General features: G+C 60.0%; 1 protein-coding gene across 1 annotated transcript in view; it reads right to left on the bottom strand.

The window, feature by feature from the left end:
• Positions 1-25,057, bottom strand: part of LOC117651151 (head-specific guanylate cyclase) — a 91,621-nt gene that overhangs the window by 1,732 nt on the left and 64,832 nt on the right. The window contains exons 9-11 of the mRNA XM_034394954.1: positions 20,456-20,761; positions 20,243-20,386; positions 1,489-1,643 (exon numbers count right to left, since the gene is read on the bottom strand). Of these exons, the coding sequence (XP_034250845.1) occupies positions 1,489-1,643; positions 20,243-20,386; positions 20,456-20,761 (605 nt within the window). The remainder of the gene's footprint in view (positions 1-1,488; positions 1,644-20,242; positions 20,387-20,455; positions 20,762-25,057) is intronic.

The following is a 25,057-nucleotide window of genomic DNA, read 5'->3' on the forward strand; positions in this document are numbered from 1 at the left end:
GAGCGGCGTGGAGACTACATGCAAACGCCACACGTCCAAGTGTGGAAAATTACTCCGCACCAGGAAGTGCGCGAGTTCTCCATACTCTTGATCCTAGCACATAGAGTGCGTGCACTGTAAAAATGCCCTTGAAATCCAAGTTTTAGTCCTTACAGTTTTGAGTGACTTTTCGAAGTTTCTCCAAATTGAGATCAGTTAGACATTTCTCAACACGATGAACAATAAATAAGAGATGTCTGTAAAACCATTCTAATTGTAAATCGAGACCCTTTTTCTGCACTGTAAAAAAAATTCCGTCCTTTGGTACGGAAATGGTACAGAAAAATAGTACGGAGGTACGGGGAAAAGAACGTAACGTTCCGTACTTGCTCCATAAATGGGCACGGAAAAATGTACGGAACGTTCCGTAGTTGGCAAGTACGGACGTTCCAGGCAAATTATTGACCAGACATGTTCCGTACTTTTTCCGTACTTTTTTCTCACACTGTGGATGTGCTGACCGCGCGGGACTTGGAGATTCTTATTGGATTTTTTTGACGCGACAAAAAAAAGGACACAGGGTGGTACAGAACTCGGGCCCAAGAGCGAAAATTGAGATCCAAATGAAAATGCAATTTCCGCTAACTCCTGCAAAATGAAGAGGGGTCCCTTTTTGGTGCGGCACGTCGAAAGCCTCTCAGGGGAATGGTGTGGGCGGCGTCGCTACGGCCAGGCGGCCAGGCAGGGCAGCCAGCCCCAGCCCGGGGCATGTGTGGGTGAGAGGTACGAAACTGAGTTGGAGCTGGCCGCCCTGGCCGGCCAGGCACGGCTCGGCCTGCAGGCCGACTGAAGGCCCGACACTGTACACAGCGTGCAATCACATTAGCGCAGCGCCGCCCGCACCTCAAAGGGACAGCGAATCTCCACTGTGTCGGCGGCCCGGCCGGGTCGGCGGCGTGGCCTGGCGGTCAACTTGGAGGACGCGCGTGTCGTGACGCGGGTACGGGTGCACGGTGGCCGACGGTGGCGCGGGCTTGGCTTCGGGGCGCGCCGCTGGAGTTGAGAAAGCACTCCAGGCGGACCGCGGACCCCAGACCCGGACCCCCGCTAGCGGCCCAGGGGGTGCGGCACGGCCGGGCTGCAAGCGCCTGGAAGCCCTCCCGACCCGACCGTGACCGCAGACCGCGCTAAACGGATTTCAGGGATGAGAAAATATACGGTGAGCGTGTGGCTGGCTGCGTGGCTGGCTGCCGTGCCGTGGCGCGCGCACCCCCTCGGGAAAAGACGCTGCGTGACGAGGCCGCCGTCGCAGGCCCGTGGGGACTCCGTGGACGCAGCGGGGACGCAGCGGGGACGCACCGCGCGACGCCCGGAGGACAGGCCGACAGTGTCTCGTCGCTCTGTCTCACTCGCACACCCCGAAGGGCCTCCCTTGGGTGCGAGACGGGCGAGGCGAACGAGCCCGACTGACTGACAGACACGCCCCATGTTGGTCACAATGATGCTTACTCGTAGGTGGTGGGGCTGATGTTGACCTTGAGCGGCTCGCTGCCCGACTCGAACTTGTTGGCCAGCGTCACGTTGTGGCCGAACAGGCAGTAGCGCGGCATCTTGCGGCCCACCACGCCCGCCAGCACCGTGCCCGAGTGCAGCCCGATGCGCATCTGGAACAGAGAAGGCGGGAATGTTAATACAAAGTTTCCCTGGGTGTCGGGCTGGCGCTGCCCTGGCGCTGCCGGGCACTGCCCAGTGGTTACAGAGGGTTGTTTCGTCGCTCCGTCTCCACCGCACCCCTTCCGACCGCCCAAGGAGTGCGACGGAGACAAAGCGATGGTTCCTCGTCGGCTGCTGGGAAGGTGGTGCCAGTGGTCAGCCTGGCCGGTAGGCCTGCCTGGTCTTCCCTGTGGTGCCGTGCCTGTGGTGTATTACCCCAAGCTCTCCAAGTCGTGCCGGGCCGTGCGCACGGGGACCAGAATCACAGTCGTCCCCCAGCGGGCGGCGTGATCGAACCTGGAATTGCGGAGCCTGTCCTGCGGTCTGTTTCTCTCGCACCGATGCGGCACGTTCCATGAGTGCGAGAGAGACGGACCGGAATCACTCTGCAGGCTCGCCGAGGCATTAGGGAAGTGAGGAGCCCGGCCGGCCAGACGCCACAATGGGAAGCCGCTCGCCGCATTCACATAGGGAGCCTACAGACCCACTGACTCCCTGCCGCCGACTGGATCGAAGCCCCCCGCCGAGCCGGCCCAAGATGCCTTCGTGTGGCGAGGCCCACAGTCCCAAAGGCCGACGGGCCCAGAGGCCCACGGAGGATCCTCGCCCCCTAGCCGCGCCCACCTTACGCCAATGCCGAGCAAGAGCTCTCTCTCTCTCTCTCTCTCTCTCTCTCTCTCTCTCTCTCTCTCTCTCTCTCTCTCTCACACACACCTACACACACACACACACACACACACTCACACACTCGCGCACACTCATACACTCACACACACACACTCACACACTCGCGCACACACATACACTCACACACTCACACACACACACACGGAAAGAGAGGGGGGCGGCTCTGCTTTCCAATCGCACTGTCATATAGACTCAAGGGCTGGGCCGGTGTTTGCGCCCCGCTGTTTGACATGTGCGGCACATCACGCAGATTTACTTGAGGCAAACCTCGGCAAAATATCGGCCGGCCGCGACGGATCCGCTCCGCCGCGACCCGCTACGACGCCGCGGGGCGCGAGCCAGGCAGGGACACTGCGAGGGAGACGTCCCTGGGACCGTCCCCGCAGCGCGCCGCAGCGGTCCGGGTAATGACTCGGCTAGCCCGGCCTTGTCGGGACACGGTGCAAACAAGGAACGGGGTGGGGAGGGGGCGCATTGTTTACTGGCTGGCTGTGCAAATAATGCGGAGTCCGGGGAGACTTAGTGACAGAGCTCCATCCTCCAGACGCTGCATGTCGTGTCCGCGCTTGGAGCACGGCACTCCAACGATGCGTGTTGGTCACAGAGAACACGTATGCGAACGTCTCCGTTAAACACGAAGCCATACCATCAACACCATCACAATCGCTGTCATGGCGTGCCCAGACCTAACGCACAACAAACAATTTTTGGGACAAGAGAAAACTTTTTCGCAAACTTGCGAGGCCTGAGTCAAGATTGGTCAGAGGCCAGGGTTTGGATTTTGTTTGTTTTGCTTTTAGTGGAAGAGAAAGGCCACTCTGTTGGATCGGAAAAACGCGCCGCGTTCGCCTTTACTCATGCGAGCGAACAGAGTAGAAACTCGGGATCGCCGCATGTGTTTTGTTATCGAATGCAAAATCAATTTGCGTGAAAGTTGCGTCGGCGTGGCATACGGGGGCCGCGCACGGGGCACGCAGGGGGTGGGCGCAATCTGGAACGAGAAGGAGCGGCGAGGAGAGTCTCTCCCTCCGCTGGACTAACTTTTGTTTTGGCAACCGGCAAAGTAGTTGCGCTGCAATAATGAGAGACTTAAAGTTGCAGACGGCTCGCCCCCCGAGTCCTGATCCGCCCTGATGGTGTTGTGTTCTCGCCGTGTACGTGTCGGGCCGAGGCGTGGCGATGCGTGCCGAAGCGTGACGATGCGTGCCGAAGCGTGACGAGGCTTGCCGAAGTGAGACGAGGTGCACGGAGCGGGCCGAAAGCCCACCGCTCGAGGTGTGCTTTGCTCGTCTGGTCGCGCCCTGCCGGGCCCTGCCACGCGTAACGTCCGAATGGGCGGCAAGGCTGGAGGCGAGGCAGTCAGGCGGTCAAAGTGAGTCAGGGAGGCCCTGGCTGGTGCGAGTCATTCCGCCGGCAACCTGTTGGCGGCCTCCAAACCCGACGACAGACTTCGAGCGCCACTCCCTCGACAGATCACCCGAATGAATGTCTGCGAATTAACCTCCCTCCGCTTTTCCTCCAGTTTTTTTTTTTCTTTCAGATGCCAAGTCGTTTTTCCGTCCTGCAGCAGGCAGCCCCACCAATGCGGCTGAGACTTTTCCAGCTCCCTCACACCGGGGCAGCGAAGCGCGGTAACCTTGCCAGGCCTGATTTCCTTCCCTGTTGACACCGCGCTCCCCACCGAGGAGCCGCGTGACCCTCGCAGGGATCGGGCTGTGCGGTGGACAAAAAAGGGTCGCGGCGTAACCGGTGAAACTTGTAGTTCACTGTCATTTCAGCTGCTGCAATGCAATTCTTTTCTAAAATGCAAATGATATTGCAATGTTTAGCAACTCATGCTCTTCTTCGGGAACATTTTTAGCAATGAAAGACAAGAAAACTTTTTTTTTTGGGGGGGGGGGGCAGTCGTCCTAAAATATTTCAATTACCTCATTATTAAAAAGCAATGGAGTGGTGGCGAGCGCAAACTTGGATTCATCGCGAAATTGGTAGAATTCTTACAAAATTAATGATAGTGCGTTGCTTCGATCCAATTTCATTACCCATATGAAATTGGTGATATAAATCATCGTTCATCTCATAGTCACATCGTTCGAGGCATTTTCGCTCTGTTTTCTTCATCTTTTTTTTTCAAGCCAACCCTGTCGAGACGCAGCTGTGCGAAACGGCAGTCCGAATCAATGCGAGCACTGCGTGGGGCGGATCATTCCAAACAGTGATTCAGTCACCCCGTCTCTCTCTCTCTCTCTCTCTCTCTCTCTCTCTCTCTCTCTCTCTCTCTCTCTCTCTCTCTCTCTCTCTATCATGGGGCGTTCCGTCCCGCGAGGGCGCGAGAGAGAAATCACCGAACCACTGTCACGAATTGGCGGCCTACAGCATACTGCCGGCCTGACGGTGAGAAGTCGCCTCCAATTCACATCATGGGCGATGGCGGCTCGCCAGGGATCGAGCAGCGGCCCGTCAGCAAAAGCCGCGCGAACCAAACTAAATTAAAACAATCCGCCTCGTTGCTCCCAGTCCCCTCGCCCCCAAAAAGAACAAGGTATGGAAAAAGAGGGGGAAACGCTGCTCGGTGCAGTGCCGGATGGAGGCACGCATGCCGCCTAACTCACGAGACCTAATTTTACAGCCGCGCGGTGCCTCCGACGCGGCAGAACTTTCTACTAGTTCTATCCCGGGGCAATTACGGAAACTCCTGCCCATGGGGATATCCTGCGCGCTCGGCAAAAGAGCCCCGCACTCTCGCGCCGTGACTCTGGAGGTGGCCGGCCAGATTGTCGCATCCAGAGCTGAGTCTCTGTTTTCGGCGCTGGCGGGGGAGGGGGGAAGGGGATGGGTGCAGATTCGGCATCCTCCTCATCATTGCGAGAGTGGAAATAACGACCGGGTTCCCGTTCCGCGTGGATTCAGCTAATTCGACAGGCAGCGCATTTTCCAGTTTCAAAGGGCCGGCCAAAGAGAAGGCCAGAGAGACAGGGAGAGAGAGAGAGAGAGAGAGAGAGAGAGAGAGAGAGAGAGAGAGAGAGGTGGATTAAAAAATCTCATTACCGTCTCTGTGAGCTGTTGAGGAAGATAAAGGGAGAAGCGAAAAAAGTTGAGTGTTTTCCCGCAAACCGAGGCGTCAGAGTAACGGCGTGAACGTCGCGGACAACCGCGGAACACGCCACGGAAGGCGAGGCGCGAGGCGGCGCCCCTTCCTCCAGCTTTGTGGCCTTGATCGGGGAGGAGAGGAACCGTTTAATCTGGCGAAACAATAGAACCGGACCGGCCGTTCGGGGAACCGTGCTCTCTCGGCCACAAATCCGCCACCGACCTGGATTGGGGTGCACGCTCACGCACACACAGACTCTCTCTCTCTCACACACACACACGCACGCGCTCTACACACACGCACGCGCACACTGTCGCAAGCCGTCGCGGAAAGTTATTGACACCGTGGAACGGGGCCCACCCGGAATAAATCATAGTTTGCCGCCGGCCTTGCCAGCCTGGTCGGCCTTGGCTCGCATGCGTGCCTGCCGAGCGAGCGGTGCTGTCACCGCCCTCACAGGGGTGCGAGAGAGACAGACTTCCGTGTTGGGCGAAATAAGCCGAACCGCCCCGCCGTCGCTTCGTGGTTTGTTTTGAGCCCCGCCACCATCCCCAGCCGCAGAACGATCCAGCAAGCGCCAGTCCCGGAGGTCCTACAGTGACGTAGCTGCGGGCCAAGGACCAAGGGCCAAGGACCAAGGACCAAGGACCTGGCACAGTCACTGCGAGAAGCCTACGACAGGTCCACCCTTCTCGCTCGTTACAGACAGGCCGGCCACCCCGCAGTCACTGTGTGAACATTCATGCCCGGTCTCTCTCTCTCTCGCACCCATCCTGGTGCTGTGGCGGTGAGGTGGCTGGCGGGTGGCAGTAGCAGGCCTTCAGGCCCGGATGTTTCCTTCCTACTGCAGTCGGAAGTGGTGCAGCTCAACACGACCCAGAGGCTCTACTTTGACGGAGAGGGTGGCTGCGGCTCCCGCATTGTCGCACTTCTTCCAATTTTCTACCTTCAGGGATAACCTTTTAGCCGCACTCTGCTCCTTTTACTTTCCCTGCCTTCTTTTTCTCCAGCTGCTCTCCACTGGCAAGGTAAAAGAAGGAATCCCAGGTGAGGCGGTGCCGGGGCATGCCGCCACGCTGCCCGGCCTGTCAGGACGCCGACCGCGCGCCACAAACACCAAGCCCTTTTTTATTGCATAGCGAGCCTTAAATTGAGAGCACTCGTCAAATGCACGTACACATATTGTCATGCTTAGCTCCAAGTAAACTCGTGCATACGCTCCATGTCGTGCAAAAACACCCACACAGAAAATTTACTAGGACGGTGTCAAACTTGGCGGCCATGGGACACAGGCTGAGACGACCGAAAGATACTCGTTCCAGGAACCGTTTAGTTGATTAATCGGATTGAAATCAAGATTAAGAAATGGCGCTCAGCTGCGTTGTATGTCCGTTGAAAGCATCCTGAGGATGAGGCCAGGTTGAGACGGACGACTGGCCGGGGTAGCGGCGCGAGGATTTGCGAGTTTCCCATACTTTAGAGAACTGAACCGGCAGACAAGTTTAAGGGCGGGGCGCGGGGAACGCAGCTAGTCGGGATGTTCGCCTTGGCCGGCACTTTAAACGTTTTCTTTCCCGAAATAACCAATTTAAAACAATTCCCGACGCTCTCCGGGGGAAGAGGAATAAAGGGCTCCGGGAAGAGGAAGAGGAAAGGATATTATTTCAGAAAAATAAAGTGGACGAAAAAACCTAAGAGGATGACGCGGCGTTGGCACTGGCTCACCCTGTCCTTGGATAAGGCTGGCGAGAAGGGTCGCCTCGGCACGACGCCGCTGGAAAATGGGGAAAGGATGGCGAGGTGGGGGGGACGTGAATTAAAACCTCGCACGCCCCCCTCGTGCAGTCCGTGCCACTCGTCCGCGCATACCGGCGGTGCATTCCGCAGCTTGCCACCCACAATGTCCACATTGCGCGCGTTTTTCGTGCTCGCCCTCCCCGGTGGAGGCCGAGGCCGAGGCCGCCCGCCACGCCGCCTGCGTCGCCCGCCAGGTTCCCCGCTTATCGCGGTAATAGTTTGCGCGGGAAACCTTTGTGACCGCATTTGGGAGGAGGGGGGGGGCCTCCCCTGCCCTGCGAATCATCTGGTCTTGAGCTTGAGAGCGCGCTGCGGGGCTGCGAGGCAGCAGGCGTGGCTGGGCGTGGCAGTGCGTGGCGGTGCGTGGCACACCCAGGCAATTCAGGTGATAGATGCGCCTTCAGCCCCACCCCCACCCCCACCCCCCACCCCTTCAAGCCGTTCAGGTGTGTGGAGGCGAGACGGCGCGAAAACGCGCTCAGCCTCTGAGAAGCAGTGCGCGTGGGGGAGAGGGGGGATGATAACGAAATTCCCCTCCCTACGTTTCACTCACACAAACACACGCACACACGAGAGAGGGAGAGAGAGAGACAGAGAGAGAGAGCAAAACGCTCCCCCTGTCAACTCGTGCCTCTGTGTTAATCCCTGCCCGCCTCGCAGCCTCGCAGCCCCCTCTACCCTCGTTACAACTCTAACAAGGCCGAGCGCTGCGCCCCACCCGCTGCGAGGCCCAGCCCGCCCGGGCCCCGCCTTGCCCCCCCTTGCCCAGCCCGCCGCGCGTCCGCCTCACGGGCAAGGCCGCCAAGGCGGTGGGGCAAGGCCGGGCAAGGCCGGGCAACGCGGTGCACCCTTAGCCTCGAGGGCCTGGCCGGGCCGGCCGCGCGTGTAGCCGCCGGCCGTTGACTCGCGTGATGAGACGCTTCCGGCCGATGACGACGGCGCCCCTCCCCTGCGCCTTTGGGCGATGCTCGACGAGCCGGTGCCTTCTTATTGCCTTACCTGGACAAAGGCTGTGACGCTGCTCCGCGTGGCCTCTCCAGTCACGTCCACCAAGAGGCCGGCGCCAGGGCCCTGCAGGGCGGGGCGGACACCAACCCAAGGATGTGCAGCCTTGGGACTCCAATCAAGGACACTGCGCTCCCAGCGAGGCGTCCAATGCTTATCCTGAGTTTTGACTGGGCACCACTTCAAGCCGCATCCGACCGATCACAGGGCCTCAGAAGGACGGCCAGAAAGAGGCGGTGATCCGGTGAGTGTTCGAGTGCGAGCGAGACAGAGCGAGAGCTCGCCGCCCAGCCGGGCCGGGCCGTCGCTCGCCGTCCGAGACCCCTGTTGGGACCCCTGGGTTGTCGTGATCCCTCCGCGCCCTGTTTCGCGAGGCATTAAAGGGCGCCCTGCCTGCCACGTCGAGCCGCGCCGAGCCACGGCCGCACAAAAACTTATAATTGAGTGTATTTCAGCGACATAAACATCTCATCAAAAGTGCGGCCGGCTGCGGGCCGCCTGCCACTGCCTGCCCCGCCCTTGTGGATGGCTGCCTGCCTGCCTGGCTGCCCGGGGCCATCGCAGGAAGCATTTCGCCGTCCCCTCCCCCTCGCCGCTAGACCACCAACCCTCCCCCGCCGCGTCCCCGCGTTCTGGGAGCCATCCGCATGACAGTGGTGGCAACGCGGAAAACACCGCGCTGCACCGCGCCAGGCCGCGCCAGGCCACGCCAGCCTCATTCTGCGGACCGAGCGCGTTGTCGCTCTGTCTCTCCCGCTCTGCCGGCGAGGCCCGGGGCGTTGGTGTGTGAGAGGGACAGAGTGACGCAACGCCCTCGGAATGGAGCCGCCACCGCGGGCCGCCACCACACTGGGAGAGAGCCATTCCGGCGCGGACCAATCACGCGGGAGGAAATAACCAATTGGGGTGCTTTTATTTTTGGCGCCACCGCAGCCGCAGTTGGGGCCGCGGACCGCGAAGCGCCGCGCCGCAATCCTCGGCGACAACAAAGGGAAGGTGTTCCAGGACAACGACATCCAAAGCACCGTAACAGCAAGATAATAATGCGGCGCCGCTCCAGGCGGCATGTCCCGCCCTTCTCCGCCCCGCCTCGCCCAGCCCAGGCCTGGCCCCGCCGCTATCTCTACGACGGACAGGGTGGGCTTCACGAGGATCGATTAATCACACAAGATGCGGGCCAGTGAATATATCTCAGCTCTGCCAGGAAAACGTGCCGCCGCCAGCGGGGCTCCGCCGTTGCGGGGAGCGCGCAGTGGCCAAGAGTCAACATTCTGTTTTCCTTTCCGAGGAGAAGCAGAGCCAGGGCAGGGACTCTCGGGGTGGCGGGGCAGGGGGCAGCGGTCAGCGGCAAAGCACGCTGCAAAGGAAGACGGCATTTATTTTCTGCCTCATTTGCCTCGGCATGCGAGCGACCCCGGCTTCGCTTCGACGGTCCCTGGCTCGCGACCCTGGACCCTGGAGGCCCCTTGAGGGGGGAAGGGTCACCGGGGACGTGGAAGGGAAAGAGGGGGACTGCCAGGCTGCGGCAGCAGAGTCTCCAAGGGCCTTGTCTGCCACAGGACAGGGTTTATGCGACGTTACATTTTTCGGCTATCGCTTTTCCGTGCCTGTGTGGTCAAAGCTTTTTAAGTTCAAGTACTGGCTGCTCCGTGCAGCACGCTCCGAACAACAGGCGCCCCAAGAATGGACCATCCGTCACGTGCTGCTGCATCACAGGCGCTCCCTGCTGGCGGGGTGGCGGTTCAGCGTGACCCACAGGCGCTCCCTGCTGGCGGGGTGGCGGTTCAGCGTGCTGCCTCCCCTCCGACCCACAAGCGCTCCCTGCTGGCGGGGTGGCGGTTCAGCGTGCTGCCTACCCTCCGACCCACAGGCGCTCCCTGCTGGCAGGGTGGCGGTTCAGCGTGCTGCCTACCCTCCGACCCACAGGCGCTCCCTGCTGGCGGGGAGGCGGTTCAGCGTGAAACCCACAGGCGCTCCCTGCTGGCAGGACAGCGTTTCGGCGTGCTCACGGGCGTTGCGGTCTGCTGGATGGGTGCGTTCTAACCGCGGCAATGCAGCCCGTGCAGCTCTCATTCCCCACCAAAGCTGCCTGGGATTCCAGCCCCACTTCCCGGATTCCCGCGCTAATAGTCCCGAATAACGCAGTGGACCAAGCTGACCACACCCAGGGGGAGGCGGAAGAGGCCCATGCTTGTAAATATGTCTTTGGTTTTGAATGAAATTTGGTATTCGAAGTGGCATATGTGGGTCGGCGACGTGCTTGAGAAAGCGCGGTGGCGTGGCTCCGTGGATGGATTGGGGCGACCGCACAGCGGGCCAAAAGACCGGGGCCGCTGGGCGTGGTGTGCCTGGGTGCGCCTAATGGTGCTGCGGGACGTCGCGACGCAGCACCCCGTCTGGAGGTCCAGGCCGCCGCCAGCCGCCGCAGTCCCTAACTCGACCATATTTCTCCTTTTATCGGTGCTTATCGCCGCACACCGTCCCCACGCCGCTCGCCGAACAGGCATCGCGCCGCCGGTTTAAAGAGATCATTAAATTGGTTTATAAAGTTCGCCGCGACTCACACGGCGAAAGCTGTACCTGGAAAACTCCAGCCGCCTCCTTGAGTGCGTATGTACCTTTTTCCAGGATGGGCCTGGCAATCGCCGGTACTTCTTCAGCCGCGAACCTTGTCGTGATCTCCGTGTCGCGACTTGAAAGCCACAGGTTTTGAATTTAAAGCCGACAAGTCTCCGAAACCTTCGGGTCCCGTACCGTGGCTGTGCACCGAGGTTAAGCGCCCCTTGTTCGAGCAAGGCCACAGGGCCGCACAAAATGCAAGTAATTTGTCGCTGGCAAACTGGCATTCCGAGCTATAATTGCAATCAGCAGCAAAGTTCACGAGGACGGCCGGTAGCTCTCCGCCGTCTTCCCGCCGGACAGGGGCGAGAGAGAGAGAGAGAGAGAGAGAGAGAGAGAGAGAGAGAGAGAGAGAGAGAGAGAGAGAGAGAGAGAGAGAGAGAGGGACAAAGAGAGAGTCACTCGCATGCCGGTAACTTGCTGGCCCCGCGCGCTGCCTAACTTTGAGATTATACACGAGCGACACGAGCGTGCGCAACCTTCAGTCCCGTTTCCTGGTTTCTGTGCGCACTCCACACACGAGGGCGCGAGGTGGCAGGAGAGGGGAGGGGTGGGGGAAATCAAAGAGGGTACCACGGCCCTGTGGACGCAGCCGGGAACGAAGCAGAACTCACACGGGCGCCACGCACACCACGGCTTGATGACGAGGACGGGCCTTTGTCTGCGGGGGGAAGGCGCCAAGAGACAGGAAGAGAGAGAGAGAGAGAGAGAGAGAGAGAGAGAGAGAGAGAGAGAGAGAGAGAGAGAGAGAGAGAGAGAGAGAGAGAGAGGGGGAATGAGACGGAGGTGGATGGAAAGTTGTTGATTGGAAAGTATTTGTCGGAGGGTGCAGGCAGGAGGGGTCTGTGCCGTCAAGCCTGCTGGCTCGTCTCCGCTCGGCTTCCTCAACTCGCTCCCGTCGTCCTTGTTCCATTTTGGCAGTGGCGCCAGTGGGCCGACTCCTCCGTCGTACCTGGCCAAATCAGAAAGGCCCTGCCCCGCCTGCCCCGCCTACCCCGCTGTGATCCAAGGCGCGACGCCGCGACGTCGGTGGCCCCGGTCCCTACCTGGCCCGCCCTCGGCTCCAAGAGAGACCCTTATGTTCGATCCCTGTTCGCTATCCTTAGCTGGCTCACCGCCCGCCGCCGCCGCCCGGTCGCATATATATTTCAGTTTTCACACGGGCGGTGCTTTATTGAATCGATTCTCGATGGCAGCGACTAAATTCGAGTGAGAGTAAGGCTCAGAGCCCTTCGGCCTTCGGCTTGGCCTTCGTCCTGCCGTCTGCGTGGGCGCATCGGAGAGCGCAGCACTTTCCGAGGCCGCTCCAGGCCGCTCCAGGCCGCTCCAGGATGATGGAAAGAATATAGACCGGCGCAATCTCCCGAGCACCGGCCGCGGGATGCGAGAATGCAGATCGGCTAAGGTTTGTTGACAGCGCTCAAAATTGTTCGTCTCGAGGTTTTTGTGGTGCGTACAATGAATGTAGGAATGTGCAAGAATGTGCAAGATTTCTGGCGTTTTTTCCCCGTGTGGAGAATGTGCTCAAAATTTTCACAATGAATGTATGTTTCCTCTCTATCCGAGTGGCGCGTCACCCGCGTCGCTCCCCCTAGCAGCAGCGCGGCTCATATCGTAAGGTACCTCGGGGCTGAGAGCACTACTGGCAGTCCGCCGGCGGAACGACCCCCATACGTAGTACGTATAGTACCCCCGCTCTTGGCTCGGAGGCGGCGAGGGCCACCCCCTGATTTCTGAAGACGCACACACCTACACACACACACACGCACACACACACACACCACACACACACACACACACACACACACACACACACACACACACCACCTTTTCCCTCCGTCTTCCCCAGAGATGACGCCTGGGAGCGGAGGAGTCTGTACGAGGTTGTCTACATTCAGGAGGCCTGCCGCGCCGCGCCACGCCCTGCCGTGCCCTGCCGCCGCACCCGTGAGGCTCCAGGGACGTGGGTCAATCGCCTGCTGGTGCTCCTCTTTCTATCCATGCTAAACCTGGCTACTTCCCCACCCTCCTCGCCGCGCCGTGCCGACCCTGCCCTGCCGTCTCAAAGGACGGCGCCAGATGAGGATCTGCGTAAACCCCGGGGCCGGGTCGCAGGCCGAGGAGGGGGAGGGGGATGCGCGCGGTAAGTTATTATTATTCTCCTTACGCCTTTCAACGAAAATGATGTATAAAGCTGGTCGTGCCGGTCCAGGCCGAGGCCGAGGGGGTGCACTCGCTGCACGGCCTCGGCCACGCCCACGGCCACGCCGAGGGAAGTCCCAGCGAGAGCGAAATAGAGAGTCCGTCCCTGGTGCACTGGGTCCAGTGGCACAAACCAGGGCCTTCGATATCATACGTACAATCTCAAAGCCTTACAAACTAAGCTTCTCCCCGTCGCCCCCACCCCCCAAAAAATATTACTTCAGTTTTAGAAAATACTTCGCAATTTACGAACTATGTCTTCTCATAGGAAACTGCTAGTTTGTACTGTTCATATGCTCCACACTTGGCAAGGTCAAGGTCAGGTCAAGGTCCAAGGTACCATAGACAGCTGGTGCATATTTTTTTGAAGCGGTGAACGCCGGCCAGCCACTCTCTTCAAACGAGTCGTGCACGGCACCGCGACCGCAAACTCACTTGCCACTGTCAGTAGTTGTATGAGTGGCGGCCCGCAGTCGAAAACACACACAGACACGCACGCACACACGCGCACACGCGAGAGAGGGCAAAGTTGGGGCGTTGTATTGACACGGGATCATCACTATTTCAAACAGCAACACGCTTCGAGTTGATGACTGTTTGCACACAGCACAGTTTCTCGCGCGTGTGTGTAATTGTGTGTGCGGATGTGCGAGAGCGCGCGCGCATCGAGATGGCTTGGGGATGAGTCATTGTCTGGACCGCCTCGTAAAAAACGGTTACGGCTCAGCGGGCTCTTGTTGCAGAGCGCGATAGACACCACACACACACACACACGCGCGCGCGCGCAGACACACACGCAGACACATGCACACAGGACGTCAGGTCCTGCTCAGGCAAGGAAACAATGGCTGAAGAGAGAGGGTTGAGTCTAAGGGCCGCGAGCGAAAAGAAAGGGGGGTAAGCAAATAGCGTCCTTGTCCTGCTTTCTGCTTCGGGCCCTTCGCGGGGCGGTGCGCGGTGCGCGGTGTACTTGGCGGACGTCAACAAGTCTGCGAGCGCGACCGACCGAACGCGCCGGCGGGCTGGCCGGTTTGATCCACCCTCTCCGGCCCTCGGCCCTCGGATCGCCGGGGCATTCACCAAGTCAGCAGAGGATGGCCGGGCTGCCCGCTGCGGCACCGCGGCGTCCAGCGCGGCGCTGTATCCCGGCGGGACGGACAACGTTTCCCCGGTTCCACCGCACCGCCGAAAACTAGCGTCTCCCTCCAGGAGGGGGCGGCAGGTCCACCCACATCAAAGAGACCTCTCTTTTAGATTGCTGGCATGGTGCTGACACCGCCGCTCGCCCGCCGAAATCCCCCCACCCCCACGCCAACTGGCTTAAGCTGCCATAAATGCTTCGAGCCGATCCACATACACGTGACAGCACCGAGCGAGCCAGCCGGCAGGACGTCAGCGGGATAGAGCCCCGAGGGCGCCGCAGAGGGAGTCGAGCTCTCGAATTTGACCGGCGTGCCTCGTAAACCGGGAGGACGTCTCAGTGTTGAGAAGCCTCTCCCAGGACAGGGACACCATCCAATTGCAAAACGTCGAAGACGTTCACCGGGCTAGACCACGGTTTCTATAGTACTGCCTGAGGACGCGCCACGCGAGGATGCCGCCGAGGACGCCATTAAAGACATCTCCGAGGCGAGCGGCCGTCACCGAGGCGACGTGAGGCGATGCACGTGAGCCGTGCCGTGGTTTGCAGCTAAAAGGCCCGAGTCACGCGCGCCCCGCCGTCACCAGTGGACAGGGCCAGGCAGCAACGGGCCGCCGGGGCGCTTTTGACAGGCTGGGCTGCCAGGGCTGCCAGGGCTGCCAGGGCTGCCAGGGCTGCCAGGGCTGCCAGGGCTGCAAGGGTTGGCAGCACTGCCCGTCGCCGCCTCGCCCCGCGTGTCGCGTCACCCCGATTGACAACCCCAACACAGGCCGGCTGCTATGTGACGTGTCCAGTCGGAGCTCACCAGGAAAAACACTTCGCCGACCGGAGCGCCATTGAAATAGGTTGGAAAACTGCGGGCTGCGCCGGCTGCGCTGCTCGGAGCTCCGGAGAGCGTTGTGGCTGCCGCGCGACTCGTAGTTTCAAATTCATTGGCGTGAAAATATTTGCAAGTCGTGGCCCGGCGAGTGCAAGCCAATTTTCCCCACCGCTGCGGCGGGGGCCAGACAGCCCAGAGGGGCTCAGAGACTCGACCCGGATGGAAAGAGATGGCACTGCCACGAGGCGAGAGTGCGAGAGAGAGGTGGCCTCGTCAGATGGCTCAGGCGGCACAGACGGGCTAGGCGAAGCGTACCGCCCTGGTCGGAGAGAGACGACAAAATATCGCTCCTCCGCCGAAGACCCGGTTTCGTCCGTCTGTCCGCCTGACAGACGGTGTCTATCTGTCCGCCCGCCCGTGTTCGCGTCTGCCGGCGACAGGTGCGGCGGATTAGTCGAGATCAGCGAGCGCCTCCCAGGCTGCCAACCGGCGCCGTCTTTAAGGGCGACTTACGGCAGTGAGTGGCAACCCGAGGCCCGACAAGCAGCAAGCTCGTGTAGCGGGTCTTCGGGTCTTCGGGCTCGCCCTCGGGAAGGGGTGTCGCAACTCTTTTGCCGAAGGGGTTGTGTCGGGGTTTGAACCTAGGGGGAATGTCTAGGTTTGAAACGAGTGCTTATTGTAGCGGCCTCGAACTTGAATTGGCTGTTTTCCGCTTAGTTTATGTGAGGTTAAGTCGGCCAGCGATAAGTGCCTTTGGTTTTTCATCATCAGATTCCCCCCCCCCCCCCCCCTCCCCGTCCCCAAAAACCAAAACGGGAACGGACAGTGACGCCCCTTAATGAGGGCCCAGGGGAGCCGCAGCCTTATAGGAAAATAAAGCGAGAAGGCGGTGCGAGGACATGGGCAATCAATCACCGGGGGGAAAGGGGGGAGGGGGGGGGGTCAACGACAGTGCCACCGACCACCCTGAGCCGTGGAGGTCTTCAGGGCACAGACAAACCGCTCCTGAGGCGCCGTGACGTGACCCCGCGTGACCCGCTCAATACAGCTGTCTAGTATTTCTTGACAGAGTGACAAGCGTAGATAAATAGCAACTTATTTTTGAAAATTTTATTCCCATATCCAATGACGTAAACTACGAGAAGCGGACAGCTGTGTTGTAGTGGGCTGCGACGGGTCAGGAGCGGGCTGCTTTTTTCATGTCTGACCAGGCCAGGGTGGAGTGCTTGCAGCAAAGCCATCTTGCAGGCCATGCAGACTGAATCTCCTCCCCATGCATGAGTCATGTTGCCAATGCCACCGATGTGCTGCGCCAAATTTGCACCTGCTTACTTGTCGGCCGCCTGGCGCCCCACGCCGCGCCGCTGTGGGTGGAGCCCTTGCAGGCACCCTCACAGGAACCCGCACAGGGACCGGCACAGGAACCCTCACATAAACCCTCACAAGAACCTTCAGAGGAACCCTCACAGGAACCCTCCAAGGAATTCTATCAGGAACCCTCACAGGAACCCTCACAGGAACCCTCCAAGGAACTCTATCAGGAACCCTCACAAAAACCCGTTAATCCTCACTGAAACCCAGGAACCCTCACAGTGACCCTCACAGAAACCCTCACTGGAACCCAGGAACCCTCGCTGGAACCCAGGACAGGAACCCTCACAGGGACCCTCACAGGAACCCTCAAGGCCTGGCTCCAGGCTCCCCGGCGCCGGCTTCGGAAGGACACAGAAGCACAGAGAGGCGGCCGTCAAGCGTGAACAAAGCCCCGCTGGCGTCCTGGCGTCCTGGCGTCCCCCGCCGGCCGTCTTGGCCATACACACCCACCCCGTCTCGCTCCCCGGCCCCGAGCCCGGCCCCGCCTAACACGCCTAACGCGACCGTCAGCCCAACGAACCGGCGCGCCTTCGACTGCTTTGCTCGGCTCTGCTCGGTTCGGCTCGGCTCGGCTTGGCTCGGCTCGCTCGGCTAGGCAGCAGCGCCCGTCCCGCCGTCCCAGCCGCCCCCTAGCGTGCCAACACCAGCAGAAAGAATGGAGCTAATTGTCCCGGTCGTCTATCGGCTGAATGCCGGGAATAGCTGCTCGGGGCTCAAACAGCCAATCAGGGACGGAGATGGCGCAGCGGTCCGAATGTGTGCCTCAAGTCGGGCAATCACAACCACACGCCGCAGGCCCAGACGTTCGGCAATCAATCAGCCCGCCGGTGTGCGGCACATTCAGCCAAATTGAGCGCGATATCGTCTGGCAATGCGGACGCCACGCCGCGCGCCACGCTGCCTCAGCCCGCATGAGCCCACGCGCTCCTCAAAGGACACCGCTTCAATCACTCCGAGAGCCTGAGAGACGGACAGACAGACAGACAGACAGACAGACAGACAGACAGACAGACAGACAGACAGACAGACAGACGGACAGACAGACAGACAGACAGACAGACAGAGATGTGCGGGGGTCGCAAAAGGCAACGGCAGCGTAGCGGCACTCGCACAACGCGACCAAAGTCACCACGCCGCACCCCGATCTGCCGTACTGCACGCTGTTCCCACACCGAGGCCACAGCCGTGGCGTGCCGAGCATCAGAGCCGAGGCCCGAGGCATTAATGCGCCCTGACGAGGCGCGCGCGCGACCTCGGCCACGGCGCAGTGCTCTCGCCACGCCTCTCCCTCGCAGGGCACGGGGCTCAATGCACGTCTCTCTCGCGGGACGTACGGCCAAGTAAAGTTCAAGCCGAAGAAAAACCGGCAGGAAAAAAAAGTGGGTAAAGTTTTTGACAAACGGAGGCCTCTGCTTCTGCCTCGGCCCTCAGACCCAGCATAAATCAGGGCGATTGGAAGGTGCGGCGTGGCTGGACCACTGTCCAGGATCATTGGGAACGCCTCGCCCCGCCCCGCCCCGCCCCGCCCCGCCCCGCCTCCCCACCGCCCGCCCTCGCGTCCCTCGAGCCCCTACACCCCGCCGTACCAGACGACCCTCTAAATGGATTTGCGGTGTCCGGACCGTGGCGTGGCTCGAGATGCGAAGGTCGAAATTTTTTCATGAAAAATATAAAATTTCATATTTTCCTGAAAAGTTTCAAAGCAATATTTTTCATGGAAAATATGAAAAATAAATTTTTGCTTAATTTTGATGTTTTAGGACGATGAGGAACGTTCCCCTTATATTCCCTTATCGAGGAATAACAGGCGTCATGCACTTTCCCAGCCACTGTTAACGCTTACGCGTTCAGAATCACCACCCTTCATTGTTGTTTCGCTATTTATTGCTTACCTTAAAGCGTGGTTTAGTAAATAATTTCCAACATTTTGTGGTTCCGGGTCTAGTATGAAAGATGTCATGCCAGTTTCAGCGGTCAAATGATTCCCCCCCCCACTTCTCTCATCCAAACGCTTTGGAAAGCACTCATTAACCGTAACCAAGCCACAACCTCTGCTTCTCAGGCATAGAGAGTGGATTGTTGATAAAGTAGCCGCGTGACCCACGAAAACTTTTACGAGAAATACCTTCTTAAAGAGCGGATTACTACTATTATACGCAATACCATAAAACACTTAAATATATTTTTCAAAAATTTCCATTTTTCTGAAAAAATATGAAAAAATTTCACGTGAAATTCAAAAAATTTTTTCATGAAATTTTGCATCCCTAGGCGTGGCGTCGTGGGTGCGTGGCCGCGGTGGGCAGCTGAGACGCCTTCACTCCAAATGACTCGCGGTGGAAGGTCGGTGAGAGGCTGCACCGTCAATACCACGGCGGAGATTTTCTTCGTAACACGAAACAAATTCGACGAAATACTTCAAAGATACAGTTCATTTCCAGAAGTACGTCCAGAAACTTCGCCGCCAGACTTTCGGAGCGTTCTCCGTGAATCATCTCCACGTGCGGAGTGCGGGGCAGCGCACTAACGGAGATGGAAATTCAAGCACCGGACTTTTTTCGCCGAGAGTCGCCGCGCTAAGTGAAATAATTCCTTTGTGGCGCTCCGGACGGCGGAGGGAGAGGCTAGAGAGGGGGCGGTGATGAAATTTAATTTTTCACTCGGGATGTGTCCAGACAGCTCCGCCGGGACCAGCCTTGCATGAGAGCAGCCAGCGCCACAGGCGAGGGGTCGGCAACTTCCCTTGGCCGTGTACGAGGGAGTATACGTATATAGGCCCGTGAAACCGGATGCCAAGAGCAATATTGCACTCGGCAGTGCGGCTTTACCATGGGCCGTCCATGGCCATTTCATAATCCGACAAAGTGATGAATTGATGAAGCGGAGATTTTGTTTTCTCGCGATAATATTGATGACTTGGCGCGCCAGACCGCCCATCCCTCCACGCGGCGGCCTTGAAAACTTCACCGGCGGTGACAAATCAGCGCACGAAGAAGAAGACCCCTGACCAATTTATGAATGCTAACGGACTCAATTGAATCGTGTGCAATTTTTCAAGAGAAAAGTGTCGAGCTGTTTTTTTGCGCGACACATCGAAGGTCAGAGGGCGTGCTGCATGCAGTGCGAGGTGGAAATAGAGTGACAGGGCGCTGGGCTGGCCCGGGTCTCCCCGGCGCTCACCCTGGCGACATCCGATCGAGTGGCACCTGCCCGCGACGCCGCGACGCCGTGACCCTCCAGCAGGCCCCCGCCAGGCCCCCGCCAGGCCCCTCTCCGTCACGTTCTCGCGCAAGTCCATTCCAACACGCCGCTGGGTTTCCTCCCTTTATTCGCGAATAAATATTCTGCGACGATGCCGGGAAAGGGGTGGTCCTGTTTTGTTGTCTCTCGGGACGGAAAATAGGAGGACGCGTCGGGGCGGTGCAATGTGACGCGTGACGTCCAAATTGTATATTCTTGGAAAGTCATCCCGCTCGGACGGCGGAGGGACAGAGAGACAGACAGACGAAGAGACGGACAGACAGACAAAGGGACAGACGGACGGACGGACAAAAGGACCCGCGCTGTCCGCCAGCCGTCGAGTCTCGCGACGAGTGTCCCGCTCCCCGCCAGCTCGTCGATCGCGTTTGCAATGCGAATCCAAGGACTCGGCTTGTACTGATTCAGAGGACTCGCTTCGTCGCGGACTCTCCGTAAGGGTGCGAGAGAGAGAGAGAGAAAAAATGGAGTGGTCTTCTGAATCGCTCGGCAGTTATTGCGTCTCCATCTCCGGCGGGCAGGAAAAAGAGAGGGGAGAAAAAAGGAAGAGACTGACCCGGATGGGCTGGCCGTCGTGCGTGCGGTGCTCGGAGCAGGCGTCCAGCATTCGCAGCGCCATCCACGCCATCTGGCACGCGTGCGTGCTGCTCTCCTTGTGAAGCCCCGCCGCCACGCAGTACGCGTCGCCGATCGTCTCCACCTGCGGAACGCAAACAACACTCACAACCCAGTTTGTTGACGGAAAACAGAAGAAGGGTGCTCTGCTCACTTTGTACACGTCGAGCATGCCGCAGAACAGGTCGAACTGCGTGTACAGGCTCTGCAGCATGTTGATGACCATGATGGGCGTGGCCGTGCTGCAGATGGACGTGAAGCCCACGATGTCGCTGAACAGCATGGTGACGTCGTCGTGGGCCTGCGCCTCGATCTGCTCGCCCAGCCACAGGCGGCGCGCGATGTGTGGCGGAAAGATGAGGTGCAGCAGGGACACGTTCTTCTCGCGCTCCGCGTCCACGGCCTGCGTCGTCTCCACGATGGAGGACTTGAGCTTGTCCATGCGGCGCCGCAGCCCGTCCTGCAGCAAAACAAGGGCATTAGCAGTGCAGCGGGCGGGCACGTGACCTAGACGGCCTCGGCGCGCGCAGCCGTTCGCCCCCCGCGGAGCCCCTCCAGCACTTCCGGGCCCTCAAGACCCTCCAGGCGCTCCAGGCGCTCAGCCCCAGCGCAGCGTGCCTCGGCGGCCGCCACTACGGCTGTCGGATTCTACCATCATTCCAGCGGGCATCTTGCAAACCGGAGCCGCGTCAAGCTGAAATGCCAGCTCAGAGGAGCCAGAGGGCCGGCAGCCGCGCAGCCGCGCTCGCGGGGGCAGGAGATGGAGCGGAAATTATTAGGAAAGAACTTGGCCGTCTGTTTACCCCCTCCCCCTCCCCGCCTCTCAGTCCCGCTGCAGCCCAACCTGCCTGCCCGCCTGCAGGTCCCGCGGCAGCGCCGACCGTCATATGTACCCAGACTCCCTAATTAAGAGATTTTCATATTCCTCGGAGCGTGACGCATTCCGGGGATGGGGAGAGAGAGAGAGAGAGAGAGAGAGAGAGAGAGAGAGAGAGAGAGAAAAAGAGGGGGAGGAGAAGGGGAGAGAGAGAAAGAGAGAGGGAGAGAGAGAGAAGGACCTCATTTACGGGGCGACGCCTGAGCAAAATTGGAATCCATCATTATCCCCCCCCCCCCCCACACACACACACACACACCACGAACACATTCCGTTGCACCCAGCCGCGCACCCAGCGCACCCTTCCTCTACAATGGCTGTAAAAACAACCTTCCATCAGAATTTGTAACATTACGAGAAGTAAAAGAAACAAAAATAAGGGGTCCTGTCGGATCTCTCCTTCGTCGCAATCTCCCCGTTCGTCCCCGTCAGCAGAATGTGGGTGCACCCGCTACGGATTGGGAGAGCTGCGCCCGACTGCTCGCTTCGTCGTGCACACAGCGAGAGCGGAGAAACCGTTCGAGCGCGCTCGCGTTCCCTCCGCCACTGGCCAGGTTTGTTGAAAGAGTCTCTCGGCACGGCGGCGGTACCATGTTTGCCCAGTGGACGGCGCGCGCCGGGGTCTCGTTCTCGAAAGCGCAACTCTCGATTGTTCGGCCACCGCCGCCTTCCTTCACACAGTCTGCTCCCCCGGGACGCTGCTTGCGGGGAAAGGCTCCTGAAGTCGGACCCACACTGCTAGACTAGCCCAGGGCGCGGAGACCGAGACCCACGCATCCGGTCTGTGCCCGCCCCGCGCCCCGCGCCCCGAGGAACGACCCGGCCACTCCACTACATTATGCGCAAAGACGTCGCCCGGACCGTGACAGGTCGGTGGCCCGCGGCAGTGCTTGGTGGACCGTTCTCGAAACGGCGACCAAGGATGTGGCGCCCCCCGGCGCAGCAGCGCGGTGGCGACGGCAGGGGGACAACCCCCCCCCCCCTCCCCCGCCCAGGTCAGGTTTCTGATCAAGTTAGGGGGAACATGGAGAGCCCATCAACAAGTTTCCGGGGTCGTCAATATGCAGTGGCGGCCGGCCGGCCCGCCATCAAGACTATCACGGCGTGTATATAGGTACTGAGGGTGAGAGAGGCCGGGCGGGGCACGCCAAATCAATGAGTTTCACCAAATAATTCAACAGTGTAGCGATTGGAACATAAAATAAAATACTTTTAATGAATGACTCAGAAATCAACTGGGTATAAACACATCTCTTTTTTCCGGGGGAGTATTTTGTTGTTGTTGTTGTTGTTGTCTTTTACTGCACAGTAGTGCGTCTTACTCTTCGAACTCGTGTGCGCTGTGCGCAATTTGATTGCCCCTCTCTCTTCCCGTGTCCCCAGGTCTGCTCATCAAATCGAAATAACGCGCCGACGACGGCGGTGCCCGAGTCGCCGAAAATCCCCCGGCCGTGAGAAGACGAGGGCAGCTGCCACCACGCTGGGAAGCCGGCCGACGGGGATCAGAGGACTCAGAGGGAGGATTAGGCTGCAGCGGCGTGAGGAGGCGGCCCAGGCGGCCCGCCCTGCACGCCTCTCGCCCCGTCTCCCTCGCACTCGCGCCGTCGCGTCGGTGTGCGAGAGAGACGGATCGCTGGGCGGGCGGCGTGCTGGAGACCGGCTGGAGACCGGCTGGAGACCGGCTGGAGACCGGCTGGAGACCGGCTGGAGACCGGACTGCAGCCGCCTTGTGGGTCCTGGAGGCGCGCGGGTTGAAAAGCAAACAGCGGGCTGCTGATGCAAAAGCAAAGCGGGACGAAGTGGCCGGGGGCTGAATGGCGGGGCGGTCGCGGGGCCGTCGCGGGCCGGGCACAGATTAGCACTGGGGCGAAATGGCTCCGTCTTCACAAATTGCGGAAATATGGTTTGGTCTGGAGGTGGAGAGGGGGCTGGGGGTAAGCAAAACCCCCGGCCGGCATCTCCTCGGGGAAGGGCTACAGGCCTCGGTCGTTGTGCCGACGGCGTGGCGAGGCCCAACCTCCTTAGCACGCTTACCCGCCCCATTTAAAATCGAGATTGCGTCTCTGTCTCCGAAACGCGGTGGCGGTACCGATGCCGTCTGCTCGGCCTCCACTTTGACTGCGCTGACACCGCCATGGTGCGCCTCGTGCCGCTCGCTGCTCCCAAGTCGAGGAAGGCTGATAGTCCCTGCGCGCTGCGCGCCGGCCGATAGTTGGGCAGCGGCGCGCTCTGTTTAGCACCGCCGGTGCGGCGGGGCCTGGAAGCGGAAATGTGGCCGGCCGTGCCCGCCGGGCTAGGCCAGGGCTGGGCCCGGCAAGGCCACCTCGTTAGGCGCGGCAGAGCGGACGACACGCCCAGAAAGAGGAAACTTGTCGCGTGCCTTTCGCGCGGAGCAACTCTCCTCCCGCCCTTCTCTCCCTCTGCCTTTCATCGCCGCAGCCTGCGCCGCGCCCCGCGCGCGCACCTTTGAATACTGACGAGAGTGGTGCCGACGCAACGCGGCCGACGACCACGCACTGTCGGCGTGGCGTAGCGGTGCAAGGCACGGCGGGGCGCATGCAGCACAGCCAGGCAGCCCTGCGCCAGGCAGCCGTCTCGTTGCCCTGCCGGGGGGAGAGGGAGAAAGAGAAAGAGAAAGAGAAAGAGAAAGAGAAAGAGAAAGAGAAAGAGAAAGAGAAAGAGAAAGAGAAAGAGAAAGAGAAAGAGAAAGAGAAAGAGAAAGAGAAAGAGAAAGAGAAAGAGAAAGAGAAAGAGAAAGAGAAAGAGAAAGAGAAAGAGAAAGAGAAAGAGAAAGAGAAAGAGAAAGAGGGAGACGGGGCGATGAAGTGGCTCCTGGGCCCGGACGCCTGCGGAAGGCAGGTTAGGCCACGCGCAGCGCACGCCTGCGTTGGCGACGCGCGCTGCCTGGCTCCACGGCGCTCGGCTCGCGCGTCTTCTTGAAGCCCGTCCGCGGTTGGACCGGAAATGGACCGTAATGCGGGGAATCAACGAGCTCGCGACGGGCGGTGTGGCGAGTGAGTGGGGTGGGCCGGCGGCGCGGGGCCGGCAGGCGGAGAGGGATCCCTGGCCACGGCGGCCACGGAAGCCAGAGCGGGGCGGAGGCAGGCCGGGCCTGCGCGGGGCGGGGTCGAGGTGAGGTCTTGATTGATGGCTCTCAAAAAAGGACAAAAACGAAAAAAGGCGGTTCCACGCCATATCCGGCTCGCATTTCATCTCACTTTGGCATCCATCCATCCAATCGTCGCGACCTGAACGCTAGAAGGCTCGGGCCGCCACTGTCAGCGCCAAGCCTAGGGTATTTTTCCAAAATGCTCAGACCGGTGCTCGTAGTTTGTCCGACCCTCGATAGCCCGATCCTAGCTCCACTTTGTGCACTCGGCCACCGCGGTCTGTGGCCTGAATTTGGTGATGCGTCCGGTTTGACCCACAGTGGAATAGCCAGTTTAATAATGTGTTATGGGAATCGATCCCGCGACCCGACGGTACAGAACCGATGTACGAATCCAGCTACGACCGTCTGGTCTCCGTTTCGACTCCATGCAGGGCCACGGCGACGGCAAAGCTCACGCCTTCGTGCTCCACCCCGCCCCGCCCCGCCCCGCCCCGCCCCGCCCCGCCACCGTGACTGGCCGTCCGCCGGGAATCGTGTCCCTGGCTTGTTCGGCACGCCCGATCCGGCCGGCAGCCCCGGGGCCTGACTTGCGGAGCGGGCCGCCACGACACAGATAGATGGATTTGCAAGTCGGAACGGAAAATGGTAATGATTCGAGCTCGCCGATGACAGCGCCCGTCTGGACGGTCCGTGTTCTGCAGGCCATCCCGCAGGGTGTCCCAAGGGTGTCCCAAGGGTGTCCCACAGGGTGCCCCAGGGTGTCCCAG

The sequence above is a fragment of the Thrips palmi genome, unplaced genomic scaffold (assembly GCF_012932325.1).
Source record: "Thrips palmi isolate BJ-2018 unplaced genomic scaffold, TpBJ-2018v1 HiC_scaffold_5, whole genome shotgun sequence".
Classification (NCBI taxonomy): domain Eukaryota; kingdom Metazoa; phylum Arthropoda; class Insecta; order Thysanoptera; family Thripidae; genus Thrips; species Thrips palmi.